This window comes from Idiotropiscis lumnitzeri, chromosome 4 (assembly GCF_059441095.1).
Source record: "Idiotropiscis lumnitzeri isolate Australia: NSW breed Sydney's pygmy pipehorse chromosome 4, RoL_Ilum_1.0, whole genome shotgun sequence".
Classification (NCBI taxonomy): domain Eukaryota; kingdom Metazoa; phylum Chordata; class Actinopteri; order Syngnathiformes; family Syngnathidae; genus Idiotropiscis; species Idiotropiscis lumnitzeri.
In genome coordinates this window covers 10558390-10586315 of record NC_142394.1, presented here as the reverse complement: position 1 = coordinate 10586315, position 27926 = coordinate 10558390, and the positions used below count along the sequence as shown (strand labels likewise).

At 40.1% G+C, this 27926-nt stretch overlaps 1 protein-coding gene across 1 annotated transcript; it reads left to right on the top strand.

Annotated features, from left to right (window-relative positions):
- The first annotated feature begins 8 nt into the window (after positions 1-8).
- Positions 9-27668, top strand: klhl4 (kelch-like family member 4). The gene is made up of 11 exons (XM_088294732.1): positions 9-939; positions 10729-10896; positions 12438-12574; positions 13007-13203; positions 18425-18637; positions 19603-19789; positions 19860-20084; positions 23105-23267; positions 25133-25345; positions 26596-26767; positions 27000-27668. Exons 1-11 carry the CDS (start codon positions 488-490, stop codon positions 27057-27059), a joined length of 2187 nt encoding a protein of 728 aa, XP_088150858.1. The 5' UTR covers positions 9-487; the 3' UTR covers positions 27060-27668.
- The last annotated feature ends 258 nt before the right edge of the window (positions 27669-27926 follow it).

Sequence of the window (27926 nt, the reverse complement as noted above, 5' to 3'; positions counted from 1 at the left end):
CAAGTGTGCGTGTGCTTGCATAAGTGTCTGTGCGTGTGTGTGTGTGCGTGTGTGTAGGATAGAAAAGCAGGGAGAGAAAGCGAGAGAAAGAGGGTAGAGAGAGAAAGACGGGTGGCAAAGGGGAGGGAGTGTGGATCATGCATGTGCATTAACTCGGCTCCAGCGGCGCAGCAGCAGCAAACAGCAGCCGCAGCCCCAGCAGCAGCAGCACAGGAGGCAACGAGAGGGAGGAAGGCAAAGGAGGAGAGTTGCAGGGAGGCTGCTGAGAATAAAAGCTGCAGAGGACCGCTCTCCATCACTAAAAGAACAATAGAGGTGTAACAGAGGAGGGAGGTGGGGGGTGGTCATGAGTGTAGTGAGACAATAACGGAGTAGAAGAGGCACCCTGTATTCAGTGAGGACTGAAACCGAGGCTCCTGTCTTGTCTGCTCTCCATGTTTTTGGGCACTCACCGTACTGTTGCCCTCGTCTCCAAAGCCAGGGGAGAATGTCGGGGAAGAAGGAATTTGATGTGAAGCAGATCCTCAGGCTCCGCTGGCGCTGGTTCAGCCACTCGTCCCAAGGTTCGGCAGGAAGCGGCGGCGTTGGCGGTGTGGGAGGTTACATTCAGCAGGATGGCACCGACCACAGGGGGACCCCCATCCAAGGCCGGTTCAAGAGCCATTCTCGGGAAAGAGGTGGAGGAGGGCTGCGGAAGTCCAGCAGCCCGGCCCACAGTATCCTGGCGCCGACTCCGGGACCCACGCCTGTTTGTGTCAGAGCGGGTCAGCAGTCATGGCAGCAGCTACAGCAACACACCGTGCCGGGCCTTCAGGTCAACGAGGACACGTCCAAGAGCGCTCCCTCACCCTGCACCCCCAGGAAGGAGGACACCAACACAGGCAAAGAAGATGTGAAGATCAGCACGGAGGACCCAGCAGAGGTTGAGGCCAGAGAGAGGTACGACTGTCGACCTCATTGACCATGTATTCATGTGGTGCAACTTTAGTCACTTTCATACAATCACTCAACAACACGAGGTACACTTGCACAATCTAATGCATGTCAATCTAAAAGCAGATATAAAAAAAAATCCACTGTTACTGAGATTAAGAAACATGTTTGTAATTGTCGTAGTTTGGTTTAGAACTGCACTGTCTCACATTGAAAGGTGAAATATTTTCTGTCTTGTGGAGCCAAATAAGGTCACCAATACTTGACACACCTCTCCGTATGGAACAGTACAGCTCTATACTACGGCAAACTACAACCACAATCGTAAACACTTAGGCAGCAGAAGCTACAGGAAGCCTTGAAGCCTGTTTGCTTGGAGTCACAGGTTCAAGACCTGCTGTGCAGAGAAAAAATATGGAAATTGGGAACGGTTGTTGGAGGGAGGCCAGTTTACTTTGTGAGGCTCCCCTGAGCAACTCCAGCCTCTTCATTTTGACATCGCTCCACAAACTACCCTAAGTATGTTAAAGAAAATGCCTTCCTTAAAGTGATGATCAAAACAATGCACCAATGTATCCCAACTAGAATTCTTTTTTGGGGGGAGCATAGCACTTATCTTATTTTGATTAACTGAGGAGTGTATGCTGTGCATGATATCTTTACTTTGAAGTGTTTGGCACAAGTAAGTCTCATGAATAAGGCAAGCCATTGCTGACCTCAGGACTCACTTTCATGCTCCACAGCTTGTTGGACAGGGTAAATCATTGACGCATTATTTCAATTATTCAGTAGAAATGAAACCTCAACTTGGGTCCATCCTGAGCCCATTCGCTGTCCTCCAATTTGTCATGTTTTCACACTGACAGTGTCAGACTTTCATGGGGTTAATGTGTTAGGCGTGAAAAAGCTGTGACATCACTTAACAGCCAAGGCCCTTTTAAACAGAAAGCTCCATTATCATATGAATTACCCTGATGCCCATTATGTCACTTTACAAGGCAAATGTCATCACAACACCGTTTGATTTATCCCAAGAAAAAGTGTTTTGCAAACCTTCGTTCCAATTGGTCTGTGTACAGTTTCATATTTTTACAAAGCGTTTGCCTGTGAAATGAGCTGATCTTTGAACGCTAAAAAGAAAAGCGCTTTCATATCAAGGATGAAGCCGCCCTTAAATCTTGTCTGCGACTTTTTGTAGGTGACCGGCGTTATGCTTGTTTCGTGTACCTGGTGAGAAACCAAACAGTTAAATACACTTGGTTGCTTAGTTTTTTTAAGTGAATAAACTGAATGCAAACAATGTGTCAAGCAGGGTTCACCAAAAGTTGGGGATAACAAGGACGGACTGGGAATTATTCTAAATTAGCATGCCGTTTTGGAATAACTTCAACATTTTGCTCTTCATAATTGGCAGATATCCATATTTGGCGGGGGGTCCCGATGTGTGAAGAGTGCATGCATAAGAAATGTGCTCACAGTGGGAAAAAAAAATGTGTGTAACTCACTGGCTCTCAGGGGGACCATGAGTTCACGTTGGTCATGTAAAATACAGCAGCACCATCATATTTGACAACGACGTTGAAATATTAAAAGGGTTGCACTCTGTGGGATCATAAAACATGCCCTTGGCCTTCCTGCACTTGGTTTTAGTAACATGCATTTATGGGCTTCATAACCGTGCAAAGTAATCTGATATAAAAAGTCAATTTAATGAGAAAGCCTTTCTTTGCGCCCATGAAATTGATAAACGTCATCACAGATTTTCACTATTATGTGTTCAATGTAAACTAGAATAACGCTCAGTAGTGTGCAGACTTATTCCAAGGTCCAAAATGTCCCATACCAACTTCATATGCACACCGTCTGAATTTGCCTACATTTTTCATGAGATTCATGAAATAAATGATTGACTGTACAAATGATGGAAAATCATATCTTTCAGTTAACATTTTTTGAGTGATAATGCAAAAAAAAAAAAAACTGTCTAGACAGTTCATGTGTAAACCTAGAATAATGATGAATGAATAAATGACCACAAAGTGAGGAATGAAGGAAGCAACCGAAAGCTCGCACTTGGGCCACACAATTAATAGAGGTGGAACTGGTTGTGTGGATTGTAAGGTACCAGACGGAGACAAAGATGTCTCTCGTGATGTTTTCTTCTTATGTCCTTGCGAGTGAGGTCGGTGCGAGTGAGCTGTATTTAAAAATAAACAAAAAATTAAAATGAAAAAGAAGTTACCAGACAAGGAAACAGTTAGCCATGCACCTTCAATTTTATTTTACTTTTCTTCTGCTTGTTTTCTTCTTCTCTTCTTTCTTTTCTTCCTCTTCTTTTTCCTCCACTATGACTGCTACTAATCTGTGCTGGCAGTCTAGATACTCTGTCCTCTGTGGCCCCATGCTACCTCTCACAGGTCAGGCAGTTTTGGTACTCTGGCCACGGGATTGGATGGAAATGGACTAACAATGCAGCTAACTGTCGTCAGAAGAAGTGAAGCCACCGGCGGCCATCTTAAATTGCCATTCACTAAACCCACCTAACTTGAGTACATTGATTTCTCCTTAGCGTTTTCACGTTATTTTCTGTCTCTACGGTGAAAATGCCACCATGTATGGCATACAGTTGTACTAATAAGTCTGGGTGAATCGTTGGATGCACATTGCATCTGTGAATGGTTGCTGCAAACAGTGAAAGTTCATTCGTTGTAAGGCACTCATTACTCCATACTGGCATACAACACACACTGACAACAGTGTTTTCAGTGAAAAAAAAAACCAAGCCGTCAGTAACAGAGGCAAGGTAAGATGGCTGCCCTTTTTGTAAATGGTGATTTGCTGTATGAAGAAAAATATTCACATCTGTTTGATCCTGTGTGGAAGAATACTTGTTCAAATTGTTAAGTCATGAATTTACCGTGTGTATCAGCTAATAACGTTTTTCAGTTAATTTTCACTGATCACAGCCAAGCCTGATTTCCTCCAGAGCTGTTTTTTCAAGAAATCAACTAAATCAGTGTGAACCTTCCCTATGCCAGGCAAGGGGAGAAAAACTGGGCAGACCTTGTCCCACCTTGGTGATTTATGTGGAAAACTATCTAGGTGCTGTCCGACCGCACAGGCACATGCCGTCCCCAAAATCCTGAGAGAATTTTTGGCCAACATTTTGTGACATTAAACTGAAGCGCATTTGGATTTTGCTTCATGACAGCAATTGAAAACAGCAAGTTAACTTCTGAATGGCTTAAATATGAACACCAACAAGACTTGCGTTCGTTTAAAAAAAAAAAAAAAAAAAGAACAAATGCAACCTCTCAATTTCCCAATGTAAAGTTCTACATGAATAGCGGGAACTGACATCTAGATGTGGCGTCCATGTGGAGAGTTGTGAGGCGAAGTAGGCCAGTGACTGTGTGACACATTGGAAGCGAAACAGATGTCAGTGAGATGCGCACATTCATTTACTCCACCAGCCTGATGCCCCTATTATGTCTCACATCATAAATCCTTGACACATGATTTGTCACAATCCCTCAGGTTAAATCTACAAATGACTTGTGCCGGATGTGACTAAGTAGAATAGTGTTCACTGTCTCGCTCTTCTTGGAAAGTATCTCAGCCGTGTTAGAATTTATTTTTTTTCACAAAATGTCCAGCCAGAGTTTCATTTATTGTCATTGTTGCGTTTGACTGCAAGCGAAGCCTGTGAAACTTCTCAAGCTTCTCTTTTGTTACATTGGCACCCTCCAAATTAACGTTAAAAAAGACTTAAAATATTTTGAGACCAGCTTTTATCAATCAATCAATAAGTTCAATCAATCAATCAATCACTACTGATGAGTGTGCAATATGTACTAATTTCCTTAGCTTCTGAGCATGTTTCCTTTGCCTCTATTTTTTCCATCTTAAGCATAGTCCAATATTAGATATGAAAGAGATGTTGACTGTCTTCTGGAGTATCTTTACACATGCCGCAAAAGAATCTTCACCAATAAGTCAGAGACCACATCAGTGATGGCGTAGTGGAAACGTCGCTTGTCATTGGTGCAAGCAGTCCGAGTGCAGCTACAACTGAGGGATGGTTGGGAATGTGAGTGTGAATGAGTGCTTGTCACTAGATGCGACTGACTGTTGTCGGACTTTTGCTCAAATTCAAATGGGCTCGGCTCCATTTTACCATGACCCTGAACAGGATATGTGGTATCAACAGTGTGCCGTCGGGGCCTTCAAGGCCTTATGTGCTGGCCCAAAAACTAACAGAAGCACAGACCTACGTTTACAACTTAATGAGATGTTAATCATTTTTTTTTTGCCACCGTCGTTTGTCTTCATTTCCTGGCATGTGTCTTGGCTGCGTAACTTCCAGTCATTTGCGGCTAATTAGTTTCATTTAAAGGGAGAATTTCCATCACCCAAAGAAGCCAGAAGTGTGAGGAAACAGTTCATTAGGCCATTTCAACTAACAAACATTGACTCATTCATTCTGTGCTCTCGGCCTACTCCTATTCATGCTCTATTAGGTACATAATAACTTTAACAATTAGAAGTTTGCCCCTCAGCCTGCTGTGCAAGTCTAGAGTTGCCAAATCAAATTCAGTAGAGTATGTGGAGTAAGTCACAACCAATCTCACTTTCTTCTACCCGTGTGTCTAATGCAGCCACATATCTATTTGTTCTGTCCTCATCCAAACAGACTCCATAGTTGGTACAGAATATATAGCTCACGTTAACCTGAATGGAATGGAAACCCTGACCTCTTGCACATAAACACTAAGAGAGGTTGGACTCAGCGGTTGTTAGTTTGAATGATATCTCAATTCCCTCTCCGCCGCCTTGGAAAAGAAATACCGCCGCCTCTCCCATGTCAGCAGCAGTAAGTCAGATATTTGTTGGAGGCCTTATAACGCCACAAGCATCGCCATGTGCGGCACGTGCTACAAAGGTGGCAAATGACCAAATAAAGTGGAGTTGTCATCTCGGAATGACATCTTTGTGGATAAGGTGCATTCAGGGGCACTTTGCAATATATTCTGAACATTGTTTTTATCAGAAGGTCATCTTGGACAGAAGAATCTGATTCTGCAGAGAAGAAATACAGCAATCGTATATATATGCTGGACACATTCCCTCTTTTCTGTATAAATCAGCATCTGTTCTTTTTCCATCCTTGCAAATTGAGCTAATTCAAAGAAAATAATCCCTTACACAGCTTTTCATGAATTTTACATGGATGCTATTAAGGAAGGCCATGACTCAGTTCTGCAGTATCCCGAGGCACTCATTTCCAGTCATTTGCATTGAAAATAATCACTGAGCCAAAGTTCACTGTAATAAACCGGTAAAACAAATAAATGGCTGGCTTGTAATTAATGGATATCATTTCATTGAAAAGTTTTGTTAAATGCTGGTTTGTAACTACAATAGCCTAATGATTAACACTAAATAAACACGTACATTTCTTACGTTAGTGCAGCACATTAGCAACAAGAAATACAATTTGACGTTCACTAATGGCGACATCACTTATGAATCATACTTCAAATGACTCTCTTTTACTATAGGAGTCAACCCTGCATGAGATCAACCACTACTATGTGTGACAAGTTTTCGCAAAAAATCTGCATGTTTTCACCATAAAGACTCCTCTAACACATCTAGGACTCGTTTATTAGCATCAGAAGGCAGGACGTCACAGCCACACAGATGTGTGAACAACAAATAATTTCAAATGGTTTAAATAACATTTAGAGCATGTTAATTAGGCATCAACTTGATTTCTCACGCACTGAGTTGACTTTAGGAAGTGGTTCAAGTTCAGTTTTATTTTTAACACCAGCTGACGCTGCTTTATATACTTAGAAAATCTGCTTGGATATGTATGAATTGTTGTATTAGATTCTGTAAATGCCTGGAGATCTGTCTTTGATGAAGAGCGAGTTATAATAAAATGCATGACTCTATTTAATATGAATATATTACACTAAAAAGTAAGACACTAATAATTCTATCAATTAATCTACTTAAAAAAAAACCTGGAACTTCATAAACTTCTGAAGTACAGTTGAGTAAATATTTTTTACGTGTACGTTTGAAAATATGTTTGTGTCTTTGTGTGGTCTTAGTCTGTAAAAGCATGTTTGTATCACATAATCAGTGTGTGTTAAAAAATTACAGCGTAATTTTAGCCACTGAAAATCGAGAATTTAAGACCATTTCTCCGCACTCATTATTGCGGCCTCCCAGTTTGGATCACATGACTATGACTTTTTCCCCCACTCACACAACTCCAGCATGCATGACTGCCAGTGCAGTGAGGTGGAAGAAGTTCATGAAATATATGCCGTATAAAACTGCATGAGGCTTTTGGAAACTCAATCCAATCTCTGTCTCCAAGCCCTCAGTGGCAAATAATCATGGCTTGACTTTGCGGCCTGCGAAGCAGCGGATGCTTCACTGAGATCTCCTGGAACATGACTGAGTCTTATTTCCTTACCCAGCAGGTCTAATCTGGGCCGAATCTTCCAATCTGGGGATCAGTCTGACGGTCGCAGCACAGGAATGACATGAGTTGTGTTAAATCTGCTCTCCATAGATTAGATATCGCTGTGCGTCATCACCTGAGAAAGCTTCATAGCAGAGACATGAAGGCTATGAAGCGGTTTGTGATGAAGTCAGAAGGGAAGATGGAAAGATGGTTTAAAGCCATACAAATCACTTCCAGGATCACCTTTGTGCATTACCGTACGATTGCATTCATTTATACTGAGGGGTGTTGAATGTTCGACCATGCTCTGGAGTTACGTAACCCCAATATTATGAAACCTTTGGATATTGCACAATCACAATCAAATATGTCATACATGAAATGCATGTACAGGATAGCATTAAAGCACCACAATGGAGCTCAACTTACATATTTAGTCCCCCTTCTCTATTCTAAAAATGTGATGATTGCGATATAATTCGTCATGGATTATTTCCTTCTATCATCTTTCTGGTGCACAAAGTGTGCTTCAAATAAAGCAGTTTTAAAAAAAAAAAAAGTTGTAACATTTTGCCTAATTAGACTAATTTACATTGCCTCAAGTGAACGGTGTCTTTTCGTGGACACCAAAAAAAGACTTTTCCAGGCCCCCAATAGCCTCTGCGACGCTAGTCAAGTTGTTCGTTATTTGCGACGTATTGCAGTGGGCCACAGTCATTTCCCTGAGACGGGGGTTGTTGCGATGCTTTAGTGCCTCAATAAAGAATGGGGCCGTATACCTTTGATGATTCCACCCACTCCTGCAAGTGAAATATAAACCTCAGAGAAATTTACCATCCTCTGAAATGCGATGCCAACGCAATTAGTGTCGGAGAGATGAGCACGCATGAAAAATCCTTTTTAGCAGGCCTTAGAGCCGATACAAAAGTGCGTCTCAGTTTTATGGCCCCATTGTTATTCTGTCTTATTTGGTGGTCCCATCCAAAATGAAGCAGTCATTAGGGGATTATCATGGCACCACAATTTTATGCTTTGACCTGGAGAGACTGGAGTAAATTGTTAAAAAGTTCCACACACAGATTTTCACGACTTCAACAAACAATTCAGAGATTAAAGTCAGGCGATCGATTGAACTTTATAATCTTGTGTTAATCAGGCTAATATAAGCAACTTCCCCCTCCATTCTCCCAGCATAATCAAATTTTCTGTAAGTCAAATACTTTGTGCTGCCAACCGAATAGGTGATTTACTCGCCATTTTTTGCAACGTATCAATCTTTTCTAAATTAGGTTGTGGCAGTTTAATAAGAATCAATCGTCAATTAAATCGACAAAAACCATACCATCTGTATGTAAATAAGGCTCATCTTTGTTCACACCAGTAAACAAATTTAATAATGCGTTTATGATGTATATGATTTTGCTCATGTTAAATCATCAATTGAATTGCTGCTTTGTTAGTTATCTTGGATTAAAACATCTCTAATTTACACACACTTTTGCAAATTGAAGGCATATGGGGAATATGAAAAGCCATTTCATTTTGGTGCAGTGTTGGATAAAGGTGTGGATCATACTTTTTTCCCACTGTTGGCTGTTTATTTTGCTTACATTGGTGCAGTTACTCACCAGTAATCCAGAGGCATGTCAGTCTGAGATGATTGCTGGTTGCCACGCAGATGTTAGAGCAGGCCTGTTGGTTCTATCAAACTTTTACTTCCTGATGAATGTTAGACTGGTTAGCTTTCTGTACCGTGAAGTTAAAATGTTACTTAAAATTTTGCCTTTACAGTTAATAAAGGTTTTCTGAACACTGGTATGAATTATTCAAATACAGGTAATCACACCAGTACAATTTGAAATTCCAACAAGTGAACTAATTAAGTTTGATAGTCACAGTACCTTAAAACTATTTTTGTCACGGCGACGATGACATTTTTATAGGAAATCAGTACTGTGAAAGTGTACTTAATAAAGTGTCTATTACTACATGTATGAACAACAAAGTGATGTCGCTTTTCAGGGCCCATGACGAACAGGAGCCCGGGAAAATAATAATTTTAAGATGCAGTATTGACGTGGAGGGGGCGACTCTGCGTATGAGTGACAAAGTGTGGCCTTAAATAGCACAGATTTTTTCCCCTCAAGTATCAGTCTGAACACAGCAGAACACTGTCCTGATGACAGTGAAATCCTTTTGTGACATGATATGGTTGTTCTTGTGCAGTGATATAAACAAGCCCAAATGTCAGACTGGAGCAGCTCTGTGAAGGGCACCGAGCGACCCGGTTGCATTGTTCGCTACGCGTCCGAGGGATTACTGGGATGCTGGTGAAACAGCGTGTAATCTCGCAGCCTTCTGAGACAGCGATGCGGCTTTCTCACAATGCAGCGATGAACAGGCGTCTTGGCTTGTTAAGTCTTCCTGTGATTGGCACACATTTGTGTGCACACAGATAACACAGGCGTGATCTGAAGGGGAGGCTGTGTATGGATTGTGTCGTGTTCGTCCCACCGGACCGGGCTACTTAGTTATCCACTTATTCACGGAGTTTAGCCCACAACAGTTTTAATTTCAGCTTGGAAGGATGCAGAAGCACCTCAGAGGACAGCTGATTTATGAGGGCCACATGTCCAAATATGCACTGTTGTCCCCCTCCTCCATCATTCCAATGCTTGCGTCTTTTTGTTTTGGATAGCAAATGACACATGAGAATGGACAGATACCGCGGCTATCAAGTTAAATACATTTTACAAAATGGTTTTAAAGAGAAGTCTTTGTCAGCACTTAATTATTTGAAATTGAAATTTAGTTCTTGAAACCTTTAGGGGTTGATGTCATGTCAGCGCACCGAAAACACATTTACCTCACCTTACTGAGGTTTTGGGTTTGAATCTGAGCTTGGGCCTTCCAGTGGAGACTTTGCATTTACTGTATTCAATGAGCTTGAGCTGGTTTTCTCAGGGAACTCCAGCTTCCTACCACATTAAAAAAACATGCATGTTAGGTTGATTGAAGATTGTAAATTATCATTAATTAGTGTGAATATGAGTGTGATTGGTTGTTTCGTCTGTATATGCTCTGCAATTATCTGACAACCAGCTCAATTGTTTGGCCAAAGTCAACTGGGATAGGCTGAGGACAAGCACTCGAGAAAATGGTCATCTAGCATCAAAGTGATTTAAAGTGAAATTATTCTACAAACAACACAGGACGGCTGTAACTTTCATTGGGAAACAAAAGGACTGACAGAAAACTAATGATGCTGAGAGTCCATAATCCCTTTTCCTCTTTCATCTTGTCTTCTTCAGGTTGGCTCTGAGCGCCTTCACTAAAATGAACACCAACTCCTCTGACGAATTCTTCCAGGCCACAAATCACGCTGAGCAAACCTTCCGAAAGATGGAGAGCTACTTGCAGCATAAGCAATTGTGTGATGTGCTCCTCATAGCAGGCGATCACAAGATACCAGCTCACAGGTTTGCGCTCCTCTCGGCTTTGATTTACCATTTCATTATATTTGATGTGAAATGCGCAAAACGTCATTAAGCTTTCCAGTGTGAATGTTCGGCTTTGCTCGGGTTTTACCGGGATGCCTTGTTGAGAAGTAATCAAATAATCCTGAGACAGACACAGTTGGGCCTACCGATGAGCAAATACATTGTTCACCAGTGCGCAAACAAATAAAAGCCACCGCTGATAGCTAATTACACCTCTGCCCTCTCACATCGACATGTTACATTTGAGACGCTGACGCACACTGGGATCCAAAGCACGGGTGTGTCATTATGTGGACATCTTGCCCTCGGGTGGCGTGCGGAATGGAACACAATTTGAAACTTTTGATGAGAATCAATGTGCTTCTATATGTGTTGAATGCCATTATAGAGGAAATGACTTATGGATGATAGCGCATGAAGGCTAGGGAAACGAAAGGCAACGAAACACAAAATGCAAAGTTTGATTTGATGATATACTCTAGTGTCACTGTGTGTGTGTATATATATATATATATATATTATTTTTAGTTTATTTTTTATTGTAACATTTCCAAACATATTATGATTATTATTTTTATTATTATTCATCCATTATCTTTGTCGCTTACCTCACTAGCGGCGTGGGGGGGTGCTGGAGCCTATCCCAGCTGGCTTCGGGGAGTAGGCGGGGTACACCCTGAATTGGTTTCCAGCCAATCAAAGGGCACACAAAGACGAACAACCATCCGTGCTCACACTCATACCTAGGGGTAAATTAAAGCGTCCAATCAACCTGCCATGCATGTTTTGGGAATGAAAAACCGGAGTACCCAGAGGAAACCCACGCAGGCATGGGGAGAACATGCAAACTCCACTCAGGAAGGCCGGAGTGGGAATCAAACCCACGACCTCCGTATTGTGAGGCCATCGTGCTAACCGGTCGGACCACCGTGCCGCCCCATATTGTTCGCGACTTCAATCGGACAATCTATATCTAGCTATCCCTCACACTCAGTTACACACTTACGGATAATCAACAGTGAACGTGTTGCTAATTTGTTGACACACTTTTGCAAAAGAAAACCGCCAAAATAGGCATTACATAACGCATTCTCTCATAGTATCAATCAAATTTGAGCAGATGAATCTAAAATATAAATAGTGCTTTTGTTGGAGCGCATGTGGACCCAGTAAAGTGACTGGACGGTTCCAGTTCCATATTTGTGAAGAGTTTAACACCTTCTTTGGCAAGAAAATCCTTTTGTGTTTCTCTTCGCACTTATTTCAATAAAGAAAGGTTGTCCATTTTTGCAAGCCGCTTGCACTATTTCTTCCACACTTCTAAAACCAACTATTGCTGCCACTCGATCGCCTTTGCATATTGTTCAGGTTTTAATTTTGAATTTACTTTCTATCATAGTTAAAATCACACTAAAATATTCTTACTAATTTTTGAATGCACAAACAATATTCACTCAGTAGGTTAGTATGCTACAAAGCACTTGCTTGCTGACCCGCGGTTGTTTTTGTCTTTGCATCAGACTTGTTCTGAGCGCCGTCTCCGACTACTTTGCCGCAATGTTCACAAGCGATGTGAGAGAGGCCAAACAGGAGGAGATCAAGATGGAGGGGGTGGATCCGGATGCCCTGACCGCCCTTGTTCATTTTGCCTACACTGGTGAGTGCTCGTAAAGTCATTCACAAGCTCTTGCAAGTCGTTATGAGACCTCTGGAATGTGACCGTGATTAAAATGAATCTATTGCTGAGGTGAATGAGTGGCCATCCTCATGACTTCATATTACTTTGCCAGCACAATTCCCCTGCTGCATGTGAAGAAGCATTTCCTTTTTTCCACGTACTAAAAATTAAAAACAGGATGTTACAATGATAATTTGTTCAGCTTTTATGATGGGGTTTAAAAAAGCAGTTTGGGGTTTATTACGTCAATGAATGTTAACGCCTAGGAAAAGAATTTATGCTCATTTTTATCTGTTCTGTGATAGGATGGCAGAAATTACGAGTGAACTATTTCGCCATTACAGTTTCTGCCGGCGCAGCTACATTTAGTCGTTGGATGAAAAATATAGCTTGCACACTCTGACATTGCAGGTGTCCTTGAGCTGAAAGAAGAGACCATCGAGAGTTTATTGGCGGCAGCTTGCCTCTTGCAGCTCTCACAAGTCATCCAAGTTTGCTGCAAGTTCCTAATGAAGCAGCTTCATCCCTCCAACTGCCTGGGAATATGTTCCTTTGCTGACGCCCAGGGCTGCGTGGACCTTCTTAATGTGGCTCACAACTACACCATGGTAGGGAAACATGAAAAGAATGAAATGTACAACCACGCAACATATATATTATATATAATTTGTATCGCCTTTGCCATTGAAATGATAATTATGCTCTGTGTTGATTGACAGGTAGAAATTGATTGAATGTTCACTATTGGGGTAACGGTTTGCAAAGCTGTCTTATAATTAATCTCTCCTCTAGCAGTTGGGTCTACTTGTTAGAAACAGCTCTCAATATAAAACAGAGCCGTTATAAACCACTGCAAATTATAACCACAATAAGAAACATTGTTAAATGAATACGATTCTGGCTAATTTCATAAATTTACTTGGATGGGCATTTTTTCCAGGGACGGACGGAACGATCCGTCCGGAATGGACAACGTAAGCACGGACGGAAGTGGGCTTTCGTCAGTCATTTTATTCATCCCTAAACAGGTCAAGTACGGCAATCGGAGCAGAATGACATCTTGTAATGCAGTTGCGTGGACTGACCCTTGAACTGTGAGCGAAAAAGAAAGAGAGAGCGAGACAAATCGACAGAGAGAGAGAGAGAGAGATAAAGAAAGAGAAGGGAAAAATATGGACACGATATTCGCGGCTTTGTGAAGAAGCAATTGAGAGCCAAAAAAAGTATCTTAAGTCGCGACCAACCCCGGTGCACTGCTAACAGTAGAAGAATTGATTTGCTTTCCATCTCAGTAATATAATGTCACGTAATTGTTTCGGATTAGTGATGAAATGTGGGTTTCATGAGACCTTCTGCATTGCTGCATGGAATCGTACATCCTAAGCCTTAACACGAAAAAATTGTGCATGCACAAATACAACACATCCAAACAAATATGTTGAAAATGAGAAAAATGAGAATTTGAAAGTGCTTATGAAAATATGCAATTGAAAATGTTCAAACTATGGTCAACTTAAGTAATGGCTCCTTTTCTGAATGAATTGTATTGTGATCAATTTTCCATTTTGCAGATAAATACATTTATGACGTACACACCTCCTTCGCACCTAAAAGTCCTTCCCAGTGAGAGTTATAGCGATAGGCACTTTATTTTCTTCCTCACTGTAATTCTGCCACAGTCTCTGTTTGACAGCTCAGTGTCAAGCAGCTCCTTAGGCAGGTTGGCCATGGAGACTTAGAGGCGAAGGACATTATATCAAGGTGAAAAAACATCAGAGCAAAGGCAGGCCAAATTGGTTGAATGCTGTTGGGGCAAAAAATAGTTGCATCTGACAGGTGATTAAGCGAGTCTCTCATAAATCATACATGGCGTGAAACCAGATTTAAATAGAACTGCATGTCTGAAGGACATTATCCAACCCGGTATGGTACTTTAAAAATTTAGCACCGTATAACACACCGTAGAATATCATATGAAGGAAATAAATGAAAATAAAAACACTTTTCATTTTTTTCTCTTACTTCCAATGCTTACATTTAATACCAGGTAGTAACTTTTGATACCTTCAACAAATATCAAGTACTTTAAAACTTTTGGTGATATAATATTTTTCAAGGTGATTTGTATAACTAACAGAATTATATTGTGTTCCGTTTTCTACTTTACTATACATGCAACGTTTGTATTTTATTGCATAATGGGCCAGGTGGGCAAACCATTCCCTTATTGGTTTGATTCTGCTTCTAACATCCTTTAGATCTTTAATGATAAAAAACGCAAATTGAACCAAACTGTTGTTTTTTTCTTCTTGGCAGTTTTAGTTTGTACTCAGGCATTAAGAATAATATGCAAATGTTCCCCAATTAAAAATTAGATAAATAAAATGAATCTATTTTATTAAAATAGATAAAGGAGACTTATTTCTCATCTCTCACATTCTAATGGTTTCACACAGAATGAGGGGACTCGACAACAACGAGGCAATAGAACTCTGCACCTCCAGCATGTGAAATTTGTCACATGAGCTCTTGTAGTTTTTAATTAAAGCAAGAGCATTTTATTTATTTATTCATTCATTATTGTTATTTATTTATTTATTCTTATCCTTGTGTCTTACATTCCCATTCGGAAGTATTGGAATGGCAAGGTCATTTTGGGTTTCAGATCAAAAGATGAATATGAGACAAAAGTTGCAAATTTCGGGTTATTTACTTCTAGATGTGTTAAACAACTCACCTTCTGTATCAAAAAGAATAGAAACAGACATTATTATAAATCAACTTAAAGTCAATAGCATTTCATTTTTGGTGGCGTAACTTACTTGCAAAAAGTGCAAGAAGCCTGCAACCCACTGACCTCACCAGATTTTACATCCTTCATTTGAAATTCTTTTCCGGGCTTTTACCGCAGCCTCTTTCAGTTCTGGGGGTTTCTCTCTTCAGTCTCCTCTTCAGGTGGTAAAATGGAGGCTCCATTGGGTTAAGGTGGGGTGATTGACCATCAGTTTTAGATCTTTCACTTTTTTTCCCCTTGATGAAGTCTTTGGCAGTGTGTTTTAGGTCATTATCTTGATACATGACGATGCTTCTCTCAATTAGTTTGGATGCATTTTTTGGGAAATTGCCTGACAAAATAGTTTTGTCAACTTCTGAATTAATTCTACTGCTACCATTATGAGTTACATATCAATAAAGACAAAGGAGCTTGTTCCAGAAGCCCAAGCCATGACATTATGTCCGCCATCTTCACAGATAATCTTGTGTGTTTTGCATCATTAGTAGATCATTTTTTTCCCACACTTTGGCCTTTCCATCAATTTGGTTGAGGTTAGTCTTGGTCTCATCAGTCCATGAAACTGAGTTCCAAAATGTGTGCCTCATCTCTCCACTTGCAATACAACAGTTGTAACAAAGACAGCTGTGGTTGTGGTTTAAGTGAACAAGAAGTTGAACAGAAATAATTGTAAATTATAGTATTAACACTCCTACACAAAGTACTTCTGTCAATTCACTAGCCTTTGCATATCAAGCAGTTTTTTAAATAAATGTCATGGTGTGCTGCACATTCCTTTATTGTCGTCAGATAATGTCAAGACGTAAACACTAATATTCTCTGTGACCGTCTTGTATTTTGAGGGTAGTGGCATTCAAATTGCCTGTCATAACCTGCATAGAAATAAAATGAAGATGTCTCCGTTATTTATATAATCTCATTTTGTGCAGAGAAATGGTTAACAAGCACATTTGAATAGAAATGGAAAAGTTTGATGCTTTCACTTGATCTAATTTAGTTCAACAGCTGCCAGTAAGAGATACCATGTAGCTGCACATTGATTAGTGCACCAGCTCAACCTGGCAAAATGGGATTTCTGTTACATTTCAGAGAGAAATATTTGCATTGGATTAAGATTCATACACATGCTTGTCAGATAAGGTCTCGGCTGGCCATGCAGGAGTGACACGGCGGGGGTAAGCGTTATCTCCTAAAGGACATCTGCTCAGCCTGTTTACAAAGCCCACTTCCGGGATCGGGAGGTTAATCTAATCATCAAACTGCTCAGGATGGCTGAACTTCCTGTTCAATCGCTTCGGTAATGAGCAAAAAGATCACCGGGCTTCCTTGAAGCCTGTCCTCTACTTCAGCAGTGGAGAGAGTTTTGTTTTAATAAGCTTGTTTTTCCCAACCGATCTCATTTTAGAAAAACTGTTACGATTTGGCGAATTGTTTGACAGCAGGCATTTATAAGCACATCGAAGACATGACATAAATTAAACCTTTTGTGAGTGGTCTGCCCAAATGGCGAGCGAAGTACCGCTTTTAAACCACAGCCGATAAAAATGCTTGCAAAAGAATACAACACTGCCATCACGGTTTATTTACTCCTAGTCACAAATAAAAGATTAGAACACGTCAATGTTAAGAATAATAGGTGATAAAAAAGTGGGGGATCAAAATTGAAACTTGTTGTATAGTTTGTGGCAAAAGGCCATGCAGGCTCTCTCTCTCCTTATATTGGCATCCTAAAGCAGCGTTCAAGCGGAAAACAAACCATAAAAAAATAACAGCATGAAAATTAATGATTCTATCGACACCATTATGCAGATCCATGCTAAAATATACGTCTTACTTATTTTTAGTATTTTTTTCCCCCCAAATCATTTTAGCTTATTCCTGCTAGTCACTTTATCAATTTTGAAAAAAAGGAAGCAAGAGGCGCTACAATATGGATTACTTTTACACAGTAATGTGTAAACTAACTAAATGGAAAAACAAAAAAACTAACTCTGGAAAGGAAATGAAACTTATTCCACAATTCCTCATTTACAGGGCTTCAATTGATTATTATCCTCTTGTTTTACCCACTAGTGAGTTTGCAAGCGTTTGAAATCACATCCTTTCAGATCGTTATGAAACAAACACTTTTTAGCTTTCAATCTTCTTGTCAGCCTGGTAATTACAACTCACTGCTCCGAAAACAACGTCAAAGAACCTCTCCATCAAAGTGTAACCACAGCTGATCAATGCACATCCCTCTTTTCATTAAGGCTTGTGGTATTTAGCTCGACAAATCCTACTCTGGTAATGGAGCCGAGCGATGCACTGTAATCTGAACGTTCTTGATCAATAGTGCGCTTGTTTTAGCTCATTGTTGAGAATCCACTCAAGGCATTTTAATAATAAATGCTTTGTTCACAAAGAAAACATGTTAAATCCTCCAGGCTGGACTCACACGTGGTGATGGGATAATGCAGGGGCGTGTACACGGGGCCTTTTATATCTCATCGTCTCTAATAGAAGTGCCCTGAGATAGTGTCCTTGGAAAGGTTGCCGTGCGGTGTTGTAACACGGCCCGGGCTGCAGACCAATAAAAGGAAGATCAATCTTTAGGAGGGCAATAGTGAAGAGCTTCCACACCAAAAGTTGCAGCGGCGTGATAATAATGCAGGGCCTTTCTGTTGCTCGTTAAAAAGGCTGATAAAAGACTTAATGGTCTCATGTACAGTATGATCAGCAGCAAAAATGCTTTGTAAGCTGGTGAACGTTTTTGGGGGAGATGTTTTCAGCTTGGGCTGCTCGCGGCCGCCGTCATTTTATTTAACAGGTGACAGTTATATCGGCGCCTTTGGAATTTGACGCAATGGAGCATAAGTCATTGCTGTTATCAGCTATGAAGAAGACTATAGAAGACCTCACGCTCCTCTTTTGTGCTTTCATGCCATTGCTCTCCTTGCTGCAGTAGTAAAAATAGACACACAGTCCCATACATCAGCGTAAGTTCTGGTCTAATGACTGATGATTATCTGTCCCCTTGGCTTCTCTTCAACCAGGAAAACTTTCTGGAGGTCATTCAGAACCAGGAGTTTCTTCTGTTACCTACGGCTGAGATAGTCAAGCTGCTGTCCAGTGATGACATCAACGTTCCTGATGAGGAGACCATCTTCCAGGCTCTGATGATGTGGGTGAGACACGATGTCCAGCATCGACAACAGGAACTCGGAGTGCTTCTGTCTTACATACGCCTGCCGCTTCTTCCACCGCAGGTGAACACATCAAGTCTTTTTACTTGTTGCCAAATGAGAATGCTTTAAGTTTCTTTTCTGTGGATGTTTTTTTTGTTTTTTTGTTTTTTTGTTTGATTTTTTTGCAGGACCTTTCCTGAATGTTTCTAAATGAAAATCTAATATTAGGTACAGTGCATGAGTCTAACAAATTCTGGCCAACAATGTTGCTATTGAAAAATAAGAATTCCAAATATTGGAAAAATGATGCATTGCAGTTTGACAGCCGCAAACCCGAATCATAATAATATGCAGTATCAATATTGGAAACATTTCAAATCCTGTTTAGAAGGCCATTCGCTCTGCCTGATGTTATCAGATCCTGTACAAGAGTCGGTAATGTGTGCTTTTATTGTGATTTTCCTGCTTTGAGATTTAATATCATGCATTTTTCCAACCACACCTTGATCAACTCTTGGTTTTAAATGTTCTTTATAAATACATTGGATTGGGTTATAGACATGACTTCACTCTTTTCATGACTGGCGTCAATCCTGCATGGCACTTGGCATATCTCCGTGAGGTTTTCCCACTTATGATCATTTATGGTGTATCATGTAATGATACAGAGATTTTGGTGCAGGATGTTAAAATATTCATGAATGAAATACGTCGCATTAGACAAGATGTCTACCCTGGACTGAGCAGGTGAGGTGGTTAGCTGTACATGACTACATCAGGCCGCCCAAAGTTCACTGACACTGGCTCAATCAGGCTAATAAAAATGTCATGTTATGAAATCAACATGCTTTTAGTCGTAAATATATTACAATAATAATACATCGTAGTGATAGGAAATACCATTTATGCTAAAATCCACAACATTTTTATATACCCAAAGCTACATTTTTTACGCAGCTAATAAAATATTTTTCATAGACTGAATGGGTTGCAAATGTGTGGCTTCAGATTTAGTGTATCTATGTTCTTAATTTCTTGAACCACAGCTTATTGCTGACCTGGAAAACAACAAGATGTTCTCCGACGATCTGGAATGCCAAAAACTGTTGATGGAGGCCATGAAGTACCATCTTCTGCCTGAGCGGCGTCCCATGTTTCAGAGTCCAAGAACCAAACCCAGAAAGTCCACAGTGGGGGCACTTTATGCCGTTGGAGGGATGGATGCTACCAAAGGTGACCCATTTGCACCAAATAGCCTCGCATAGCAAAGCAATCAATTCACACTGGGACTTGTGCCTTTTAGGCGCAACCACCATTGAGAAGTATGACCTGCGCACCAATACTTGGGTCCCACTTGGAGTTATGGACGGATGCCGGCTGCAGTTTGGAGTGGCAGTGATAGACAACAAGTTGTATGTGGTTGGGGGAAGAGATGGGCTCAAGACCTCCAACATGGTGGAGTGTTACAATCCAGTCAACAAAGTGTGGTCCACCATGCCCCCCATGTCAACACACCGACATGGACTTGGTAAGCAGAGTTGGGGGTAACGCGTTATAAAAGTAACGTGGTCTGGTAATATATTACATTTCGGCAGTAATCAACTTACTGGGTAAGCTCGGACGTGAAGCAAATGTCACAATCAGAGTTACTTGACTCCTTGTGAACGTAATGCACCAAAGTTGAACCGGTTGTCTTTTTGCAATCACATGATGATTGGCATCCTTAATGACTGAAAAGTTATTGTTTGCAACACCAATCACAGTCATAGTTTCATAGAATAAAATGGAAAACATATACTCCAAATAGAAGCAGGAATAAAGCTAAGTAAAAAGCAGCGAATAAATTACAAAGAATTGAGTCATTATGCTTTTTGGATGTGATTCTAATGAATTGTGTGCTATCAAGTGCAGAATGTAAAACAGTGGTCATTCTGTTTGGCTGTTCGGAACTCCAGTAGGAATATATATATATATATGTATATATATATATAATTTAATGCGTTGCAGCTACCAAATTCAAAATAATAATCATTTTGATCAACGTGAATATTAGATATCCTTTTGGTGTATTCTGTTAAATTCCAGGATGAAAATGATTTTCAAACCATTGAATTCTGTTTCTACGAACGTTTTACACGTGTCCTAACTTCTTTGGAATTAGAGTTTGTATTTTTAATTGATAAATAATCATTTTCAGACAAATTAGGTGAAACTGGATAAATTCCCACTGCACTGTGAGGTATTAATCAACTTAAGACCATTTCCTTTTTTGGCATTTCATCTTCATGAGAGCATCTATCAGCATTCAGTTTCAGCAGACAGAGACCGAAAATGTTATTTCAAAATACATGCATATTTTTCACGTCATGTATTTATTTGTTCAGCCAGGCAAGACAGTTTGACAGCAATACAGGATATTTACTGGATGTATGCTCCAAGTGGTAACTGCTGGCATGCCGTGAACCTGAAATTACACCTATCTTTTGAGATACACCTTTGATATTTTCTATTTCCCCGATCAAAGCACGGTGGGCGGTGCTGTCCCTGCTCTTCCTCAAACCTCCCTGCCCGACAAATCTCATATCAAAAGCGTTTTGATTCGCAGTTGAAAGAGGTCTGCGTAACAGAACATGGAGATCTTGTCAAAGCTCTGTGAGGCCTGGGGTTTCAGCGAGCCCGGCCGAGCAAGAGCACACTTTACACATCACCTGGGTGTTTCTTTGATGTTTCGTTCAGCCTCAAATACCTGCCTGCTCTGATTGTGCCATGCTTATTTGGAGTCCAAATATATTTGCGCTGTGTGCTTCCCAGTGTCCCCACAGCTTGCTGTGAGCTTTACGGTTGAAGATGAGAAAAAGTTTATTTTGATTTCCTAAACCACACTAAGAGAGCTTCAACCCTCAGAATTGCTTCTCTGTGACAGTGTTGATGTAATTCCGACCTCTGTAAGTGCAACATTGTCCTCTGGTTCCCACAAATGAATTCAACTCTCACTATTGAACTCTAATATAGAAATGTGAGCTGTTGTAAAACTGGCTTCCTCTGTGATTTGGGACCAAAGAAAAACAAGGCTGTTTCATTGTCTTCATGTTTTAAAAGATTTGCCCAGTTGTGGCTCACAATTTATGAGTTGTTCAGGTTTCCTCTGTGCTTTATGGTGGACTTTATGTGCCAAGCAAGCATCATTGATGCGAGAGGCGCTACTACCGAATGAAATGTTATCATTATATTTGTAGCAATAGCAGTCATTAAATAATTTGTAGTATGCGCATGTGTGTGTTGGGGTGTGTGTGTGTGTGTCAAATTCAATGTGTCTATTTCAACTGGCGTTGAAATAAACAATTGTAATTGCGCTGACTGTGATAGTAATAGCAATTGTAGAAATAATTACTGTGGTAATTGTGGTAATAATAAGAAAAGAGTACTAAGTAATATTAGCTTTATGATGAGCAGTATTGATGGTGACATTAGTAATAATGCAGTAGTAATTAAAATAAAAATACAAATGGCAGTAGTTGTATTAAATAGTAATTATATTATCTTACAGTAATATTAATAATCATTTGGGCGACACGGTGATGTTCAGACTTTTCATAGGTACAGGATTCGAGCCGCTTCCTGTGTGGCGCTTGCATGTTCTTCCCGTGCCTGTGTGGGTTTCCTCCGGGTACTCCAGTTTCCTCCTACATTCCAAAAACATGCAGTTTAGTTGAACACTCTAAATTGTCCCTCTGTGTTATCGTGAAACTGAAATTTTGTTCATCTATTTGTGAACTGCGACTGGCTGGAAACCACACTTTTGGGTGTACTCCACCTACTGCCCGAAGACAGCTAGGATAGACTCCAGCACACCTGCAACTCTCGTGAAGATAAGCAGTTTGGATAACGGATGAATGGATAGTAATAATATGATTTGTGATAATAACAATAGTAACAATAGCATTAGTACTTAGTAATAACAATGAAAATGTCAGTAATTGTATTAAACACTAAGTTACATTTTTACCACAGTATTATGAAAGGCATGGATAGGGTAAAAGTTAGAGCTAGAAATAGTAAAAACATTATAAGTAATAGGAGTGTTAATATTACTTCACTATACGTTAATAGTTGTAAGTTTATTATTAGCAATAGAAATAGCAATAGCAAATCTGTTTTAGCATCAATAGTTGTGGTGCTAGCTCACTCCAAAAAGATGTTATACATGTGCATCAGCCCTTTCCCAAATGGCCATTCCATAATTAATATCAGTATTATTACAAGATTACTTTGAGATTATTCTAAACATTTTTTTAGACTTAAGGAAGATTAATAATGCAGTATATTGTGACTTTACTACGTTTAATGTATCCGATATTAATCAAATACCAAACACAAGGTATACATGCAGTGATAAATATATACACTAAAAAAGTTTGCATTTCTAAGAAGTTGGCCTTTGCAATACAGTGGAAGTCTGTATTGCAAGTACAAAGTACTTGCATGTTATCATCATGCACAGCTCTCAAGTTATTAACCATAGCATCTGTCTTGGCTCATTATGGTCAGGTATTGCTGTGCTGGAGGGCCCCATGTATGCTGTCGGCGGTCATGATGGTTGGAGCTATCTCAACACAGTGGAGCGCTGGGATCCGCAGGCCCGACAGTGGAACTACGTTGCCAGTATGTCAACACCACGGAGCACCATGGGAGTCACCGCACTCAATGGGAAGTAAGTTGCTTGGCCTTTTCTGACCCTTGCTGATTTATGCAATATATAAGGAAAAACTTCCTGACCATCTGCTGCTTTGTTTCGAGCCTTGGGACAAAATTCTGGGAAAATATAAGGGGGGGGGGGGAATAAACTGGCAGTCAATTGAAAAAAAAAGTAAAGAAAACAAAAATTACCACATTGTGCGCGATGGAGCAGTACTCATAAATTATTAATGGTGCAGCTTAAAAAGCTACTTGGTTGCAAGAGTTGTATTAACTATTTCGTTCCTGCAAAGATAATAATAATACATTGATTGACATTCATTTATCAACTCTCCTGTAGTATCAAATAAAAGAACGCGTTATTAAAGTGAGTGAGTGAGTGGGACTGGTTTTCTTCAGCCTGACCTGGGGCCTTCGTCAAGGTGAAGAGAATTATGAAGTTTTAAATAGGACCGGCGCAAAAGCCTAGCAGAACAATTACAATTTAGAGTTTATCAGGCCCATTTTAAAGGGTGGCAGGTGTGTGCTGACTCCCATTTTAACTAGAAAGTGGTTGTTAAATTCTGAACTCTGCCTGGTTTTAGTGTGGACACATGTCCAATCACAATCAACGATTTTTAATTTACCTTCTTGAAAATATTTTTTTTTTCAACTGAGGTATGCCGGTTATAGGCCACCGTAATGGTCTTGGTCTGATTGTTTTAAATCACAAATACATGGCATTTCAACTAGGGTGTATAGACTTATTATATCCACTGTAAGTATGTGACTCTTGAGCGTATGTTCTACATGTGTGAGCCGAAAGTTTCATTGAGAGGTTCTAGCCATATTAGCATGTAGTCAGTAAATCACAATTGTTATCATAAAACCTACCTTTAAGTTTGTTAATGAAACCATTAAATAAGCAAATAAGAATTGTATAATAATATTTGACTGAGCGAGCTGGTTTGCAGTATCGTTCAGTGCTGAACAAATGAAGCTTCGTGATACAATTCTTGGTTGAAAGATGCATTGGAAATGTAATACATTTTCAATGCGCTAGCCTTTATCTTTAAACAAAGGGCATGATTAAAAAATACCACAAGTGCTTCATGAAGCTTCATTTTTCCATTGCTAATGTAGTCTACTCTCAGGTAATTGGAATGTGCGTGCGTAGTGGTTCCACCACCTTATGTGAAATATTGAACATATTAGATGTATGATATTTTAACGCTATCCTCGCAATTCAGTCCAAGTCAGCACATTGTGGGCTGTCTGTCTCCACTCTGTGAAAGGGACTGTAACAAGAACGCTCTCAGCCTAAATATATTTGTGCAGTTATTTCTGAATGTAGGTCAAAAAAGACAACAAGGAAACTATTTTCCAAGCCTCTACTGTCTTGCTGCTGGGCCTGTGAGCTCCTTGCTCTTCAGGCACTCGTGATGATTCCGACAGGAAACACACACACAATGGATGCATCTTCTCAACAATGGGATCGCTGATTTGAATCATTCCTGCCACTTTTTGTGATATCAGTGATGGGACTTGCGTTTGGTGCCTGGGAGTCAGTGGAGACTTTACCAATTTAATCCACGTCTCCCCACTATCACGTTCCAGCTATAGAAGCCATCAATATGATGCCAAAAAACCATATAAGAGCACGCAGATGCGTCTCGTAGATTATCTGGAGCTGTTCAGAATCAATGTTTGTCAAATACCATGATAAAAACATCTAAAACATCATACTCACCAGAAATACTGATTATTAAATGTTGGAGTTTCAGATCGCTGTGGCCATGTTTTGCATTTTGAACTTGACTTGCTCTGAACAATCGATAGATAGATAGATTTTTTTTTTTCAGTATTTGAGATTATAGCTCCTTTTTTCTTTGAAATTCCCAGATTGTTTGCAGTCGGTGGCCGGGATGGCAGCTCATGTCTGAGGTCAATGGAGTGCTTCGATCCTCACACCAACAAGTGGAGCATGTGCGCCCCGATGGCCAAGAGGCGAGGGGGAGTGGGTGTAGCCACATACAACAACTTCCTGTACGCTGTTGGCGGACACGACGCCCCGGCCTCCAACCACTGTTCCAGGCTCTCAGATTGTGTTGAAAGGTGGGAGATATTATTTTCCTCTGGGGAATATGCACAAAGAAATGTTACACAAGCAGATTTGGGATTTCCTCCAAGTGTGCGGGTGGAATTCAGTCATGGGTGTGGACACTGATGACTTTCACACTGGAACAAAAGTAATTTGTTTCCCCAGACTGACGCTCCTGATGCTTCCTTTATTTCAAGGGGTCTAGCACCATCTGGTGGTCTCATAGACATGTACGTGACAGAACTGTACTGTAGAGTAGGGTAGGAATTCTTTTCAAAGCTACTTTTACAAAAATGTGCAAACTGTCATATTTGATGATAATTATGTGTAGGACATTAGATAAAAAAAATACATCTGAGGTGTTACTAAATAAATGGATGTTATATGTGTTTGGGGTCCATCCAAAAAAAAAAATGTTTTTTAATTATTCATTTGGCTTGGATGACTACAATCTATTTAGGCATGTATGCAGTTTTTTTTTATTTGTTAATTTTTAATTGTAACGACTTTGCGCTTTGAAAATCCATTAATCATCTTGATGATTAATTGTAATGAAATGCTTGAGTGGTCTCCACAGATTGGGAAAGTAATTAAAAGCTGAGGTGTTTCTAATTCAGCACTATTTTATGGATCAAATATTTACAGTCTGAGTCACTTCAACCAATTTATAAAATACTTTAAATGTGAAATTGCATTTTGCAGTTGACTAAAGTTGAAAAACTACACACACAACAAAAGCAGAGTGTTGCTTTAATTAACGGATTACTGTATTTTTATTATTGCACCCATAACATGAAATCTAGTACAAGTTTGGCACTATGTAAGTCAACAACAAATCTCATGCGATGACTTTTAACACCACAAAACCAACCGTCATTATCCTCTTAAAAAAAGTTCAAGACAATTTCAGAAAGTGAATTGTTGTTTTCCAATTAAGGCAAAGGGATGAATTAAGATTTAGAAAATTCTCTTCAGTCACTGATAGTGTATTTTCCCCCAACTTTGCTACAGACAGTACGTGTTTAGTTCCTACTAAGAAAATATGTGAATATGAGTGTGAGTGATTGATCAGCAGCTGACCAGCCACTCGTGGTACCCTCACCACATTTTGACAATCACCACATTAGACAATGACATTATATAATTAAAGAAAGCTTGTTGAAATATTGCGTACTTAATCCCCAGGATTTTTGGTACTGTGGTCATATTAGTATTTCATCTCTCTTCGTCTGTCTTAATCAAACACAAATTGGACTCCTTTCAGGTATGACCCCAAGACGGACACATGGACTACTGTGTCCTCTCTCAGCGTTCCTCGGGACGCGGTGGGCGTTTGCCTGCTTGGTGACAGGCTGTATGCCGTGGGCGGATATGATGGGCAATCCTACCTGAACACTGTTGAGTCATACGATGCGCAGAACAATGACTGGACCGAGGTACTTTGTCAAATAATACATATCCATATTGTCGCCGTAACGATAGCCATACCAAGCTCTGTCCCAACAATTCTGCTAAAAGTAGAATGCACTCTTTACCGATGCAAGTCAAATGACTATTGTTTTCGTTTGTTTTTACTTTTCCTAATTGTTCATCAAGCTTGAGGCATAGAGGGACTATTTAAAATCCTCAAATGAGAAACTGCATGTTAACCTATTTTTCGTTCTGCAGGAGGTCCCGCTAAACATTGGCAGGGCAGGTGCTTGCGTGGTGGTGGTGAAACTGCCTTGAGCGCTTTTTGTCCCACGCCTGCTTGATATAAACAAATGAAGAAGAGCGGACCACCGAAACAACAAGGATGCATCCTCTGAGAGTCACTTGTTTTTATTCTTTCAGCTTCCCAGATTTTTGAGAGGGAAGAAAACATAACCAGGCCTCTCCCCCATCATTGGCGCATACGCGGGCCCACCGGGGAGGACCCGCTCCCAAACTGGAATGTGCATTCTTGACATTCTCAAACGATCGACAGTTTTCATACTCTTGGCCAAGCTGGAGCAGCTTGCCAAGAGGTTTGATGTATTGCTTTGTTATTCTGGTTTTACAAAAAAGCTTTGTGTTCGACTACATTTTGGTCACATCTGAACTACAGATTTATAAACAGACATTTTCTCATGATTGTTGTCCAAACAACATATTTTTGGGCTACTTTTTTCCCTTTATAGCAACTCAAACAAACACATCACTGTGAATAATGAGAACACAGAAAGTAATCAGCCTTTTGGTGGCTAATGTATTAAAAAACGTTTTTTCTTATCGAGCTTGTAGCATTGCAGAACACCAAAGTAATTTGTTTGTCCTTGGAAGTCTGGCGGATTGAATAAAGGTTTACAGAATTGTGAATTACACAGGATATATCATATTGATATTTCACATTGCTACAATTATGCTGATAGAGTCCTGTTTGAAACTGCGCTCAGATTAATGCGGTTGTTCTTATTTCTTTTATGCGCGCAAGGCTTATACCAAGTTTACTGTGTTCTGTACATGCCTTCTCGGGTCGCATAGATTGTTAGTGCTTATTGTCCAAGTTTATGACCTAATAACCAAGGCCTATTGTCAAACGTGACGGTTTTATTACTGTATTTTATATCTTCGACT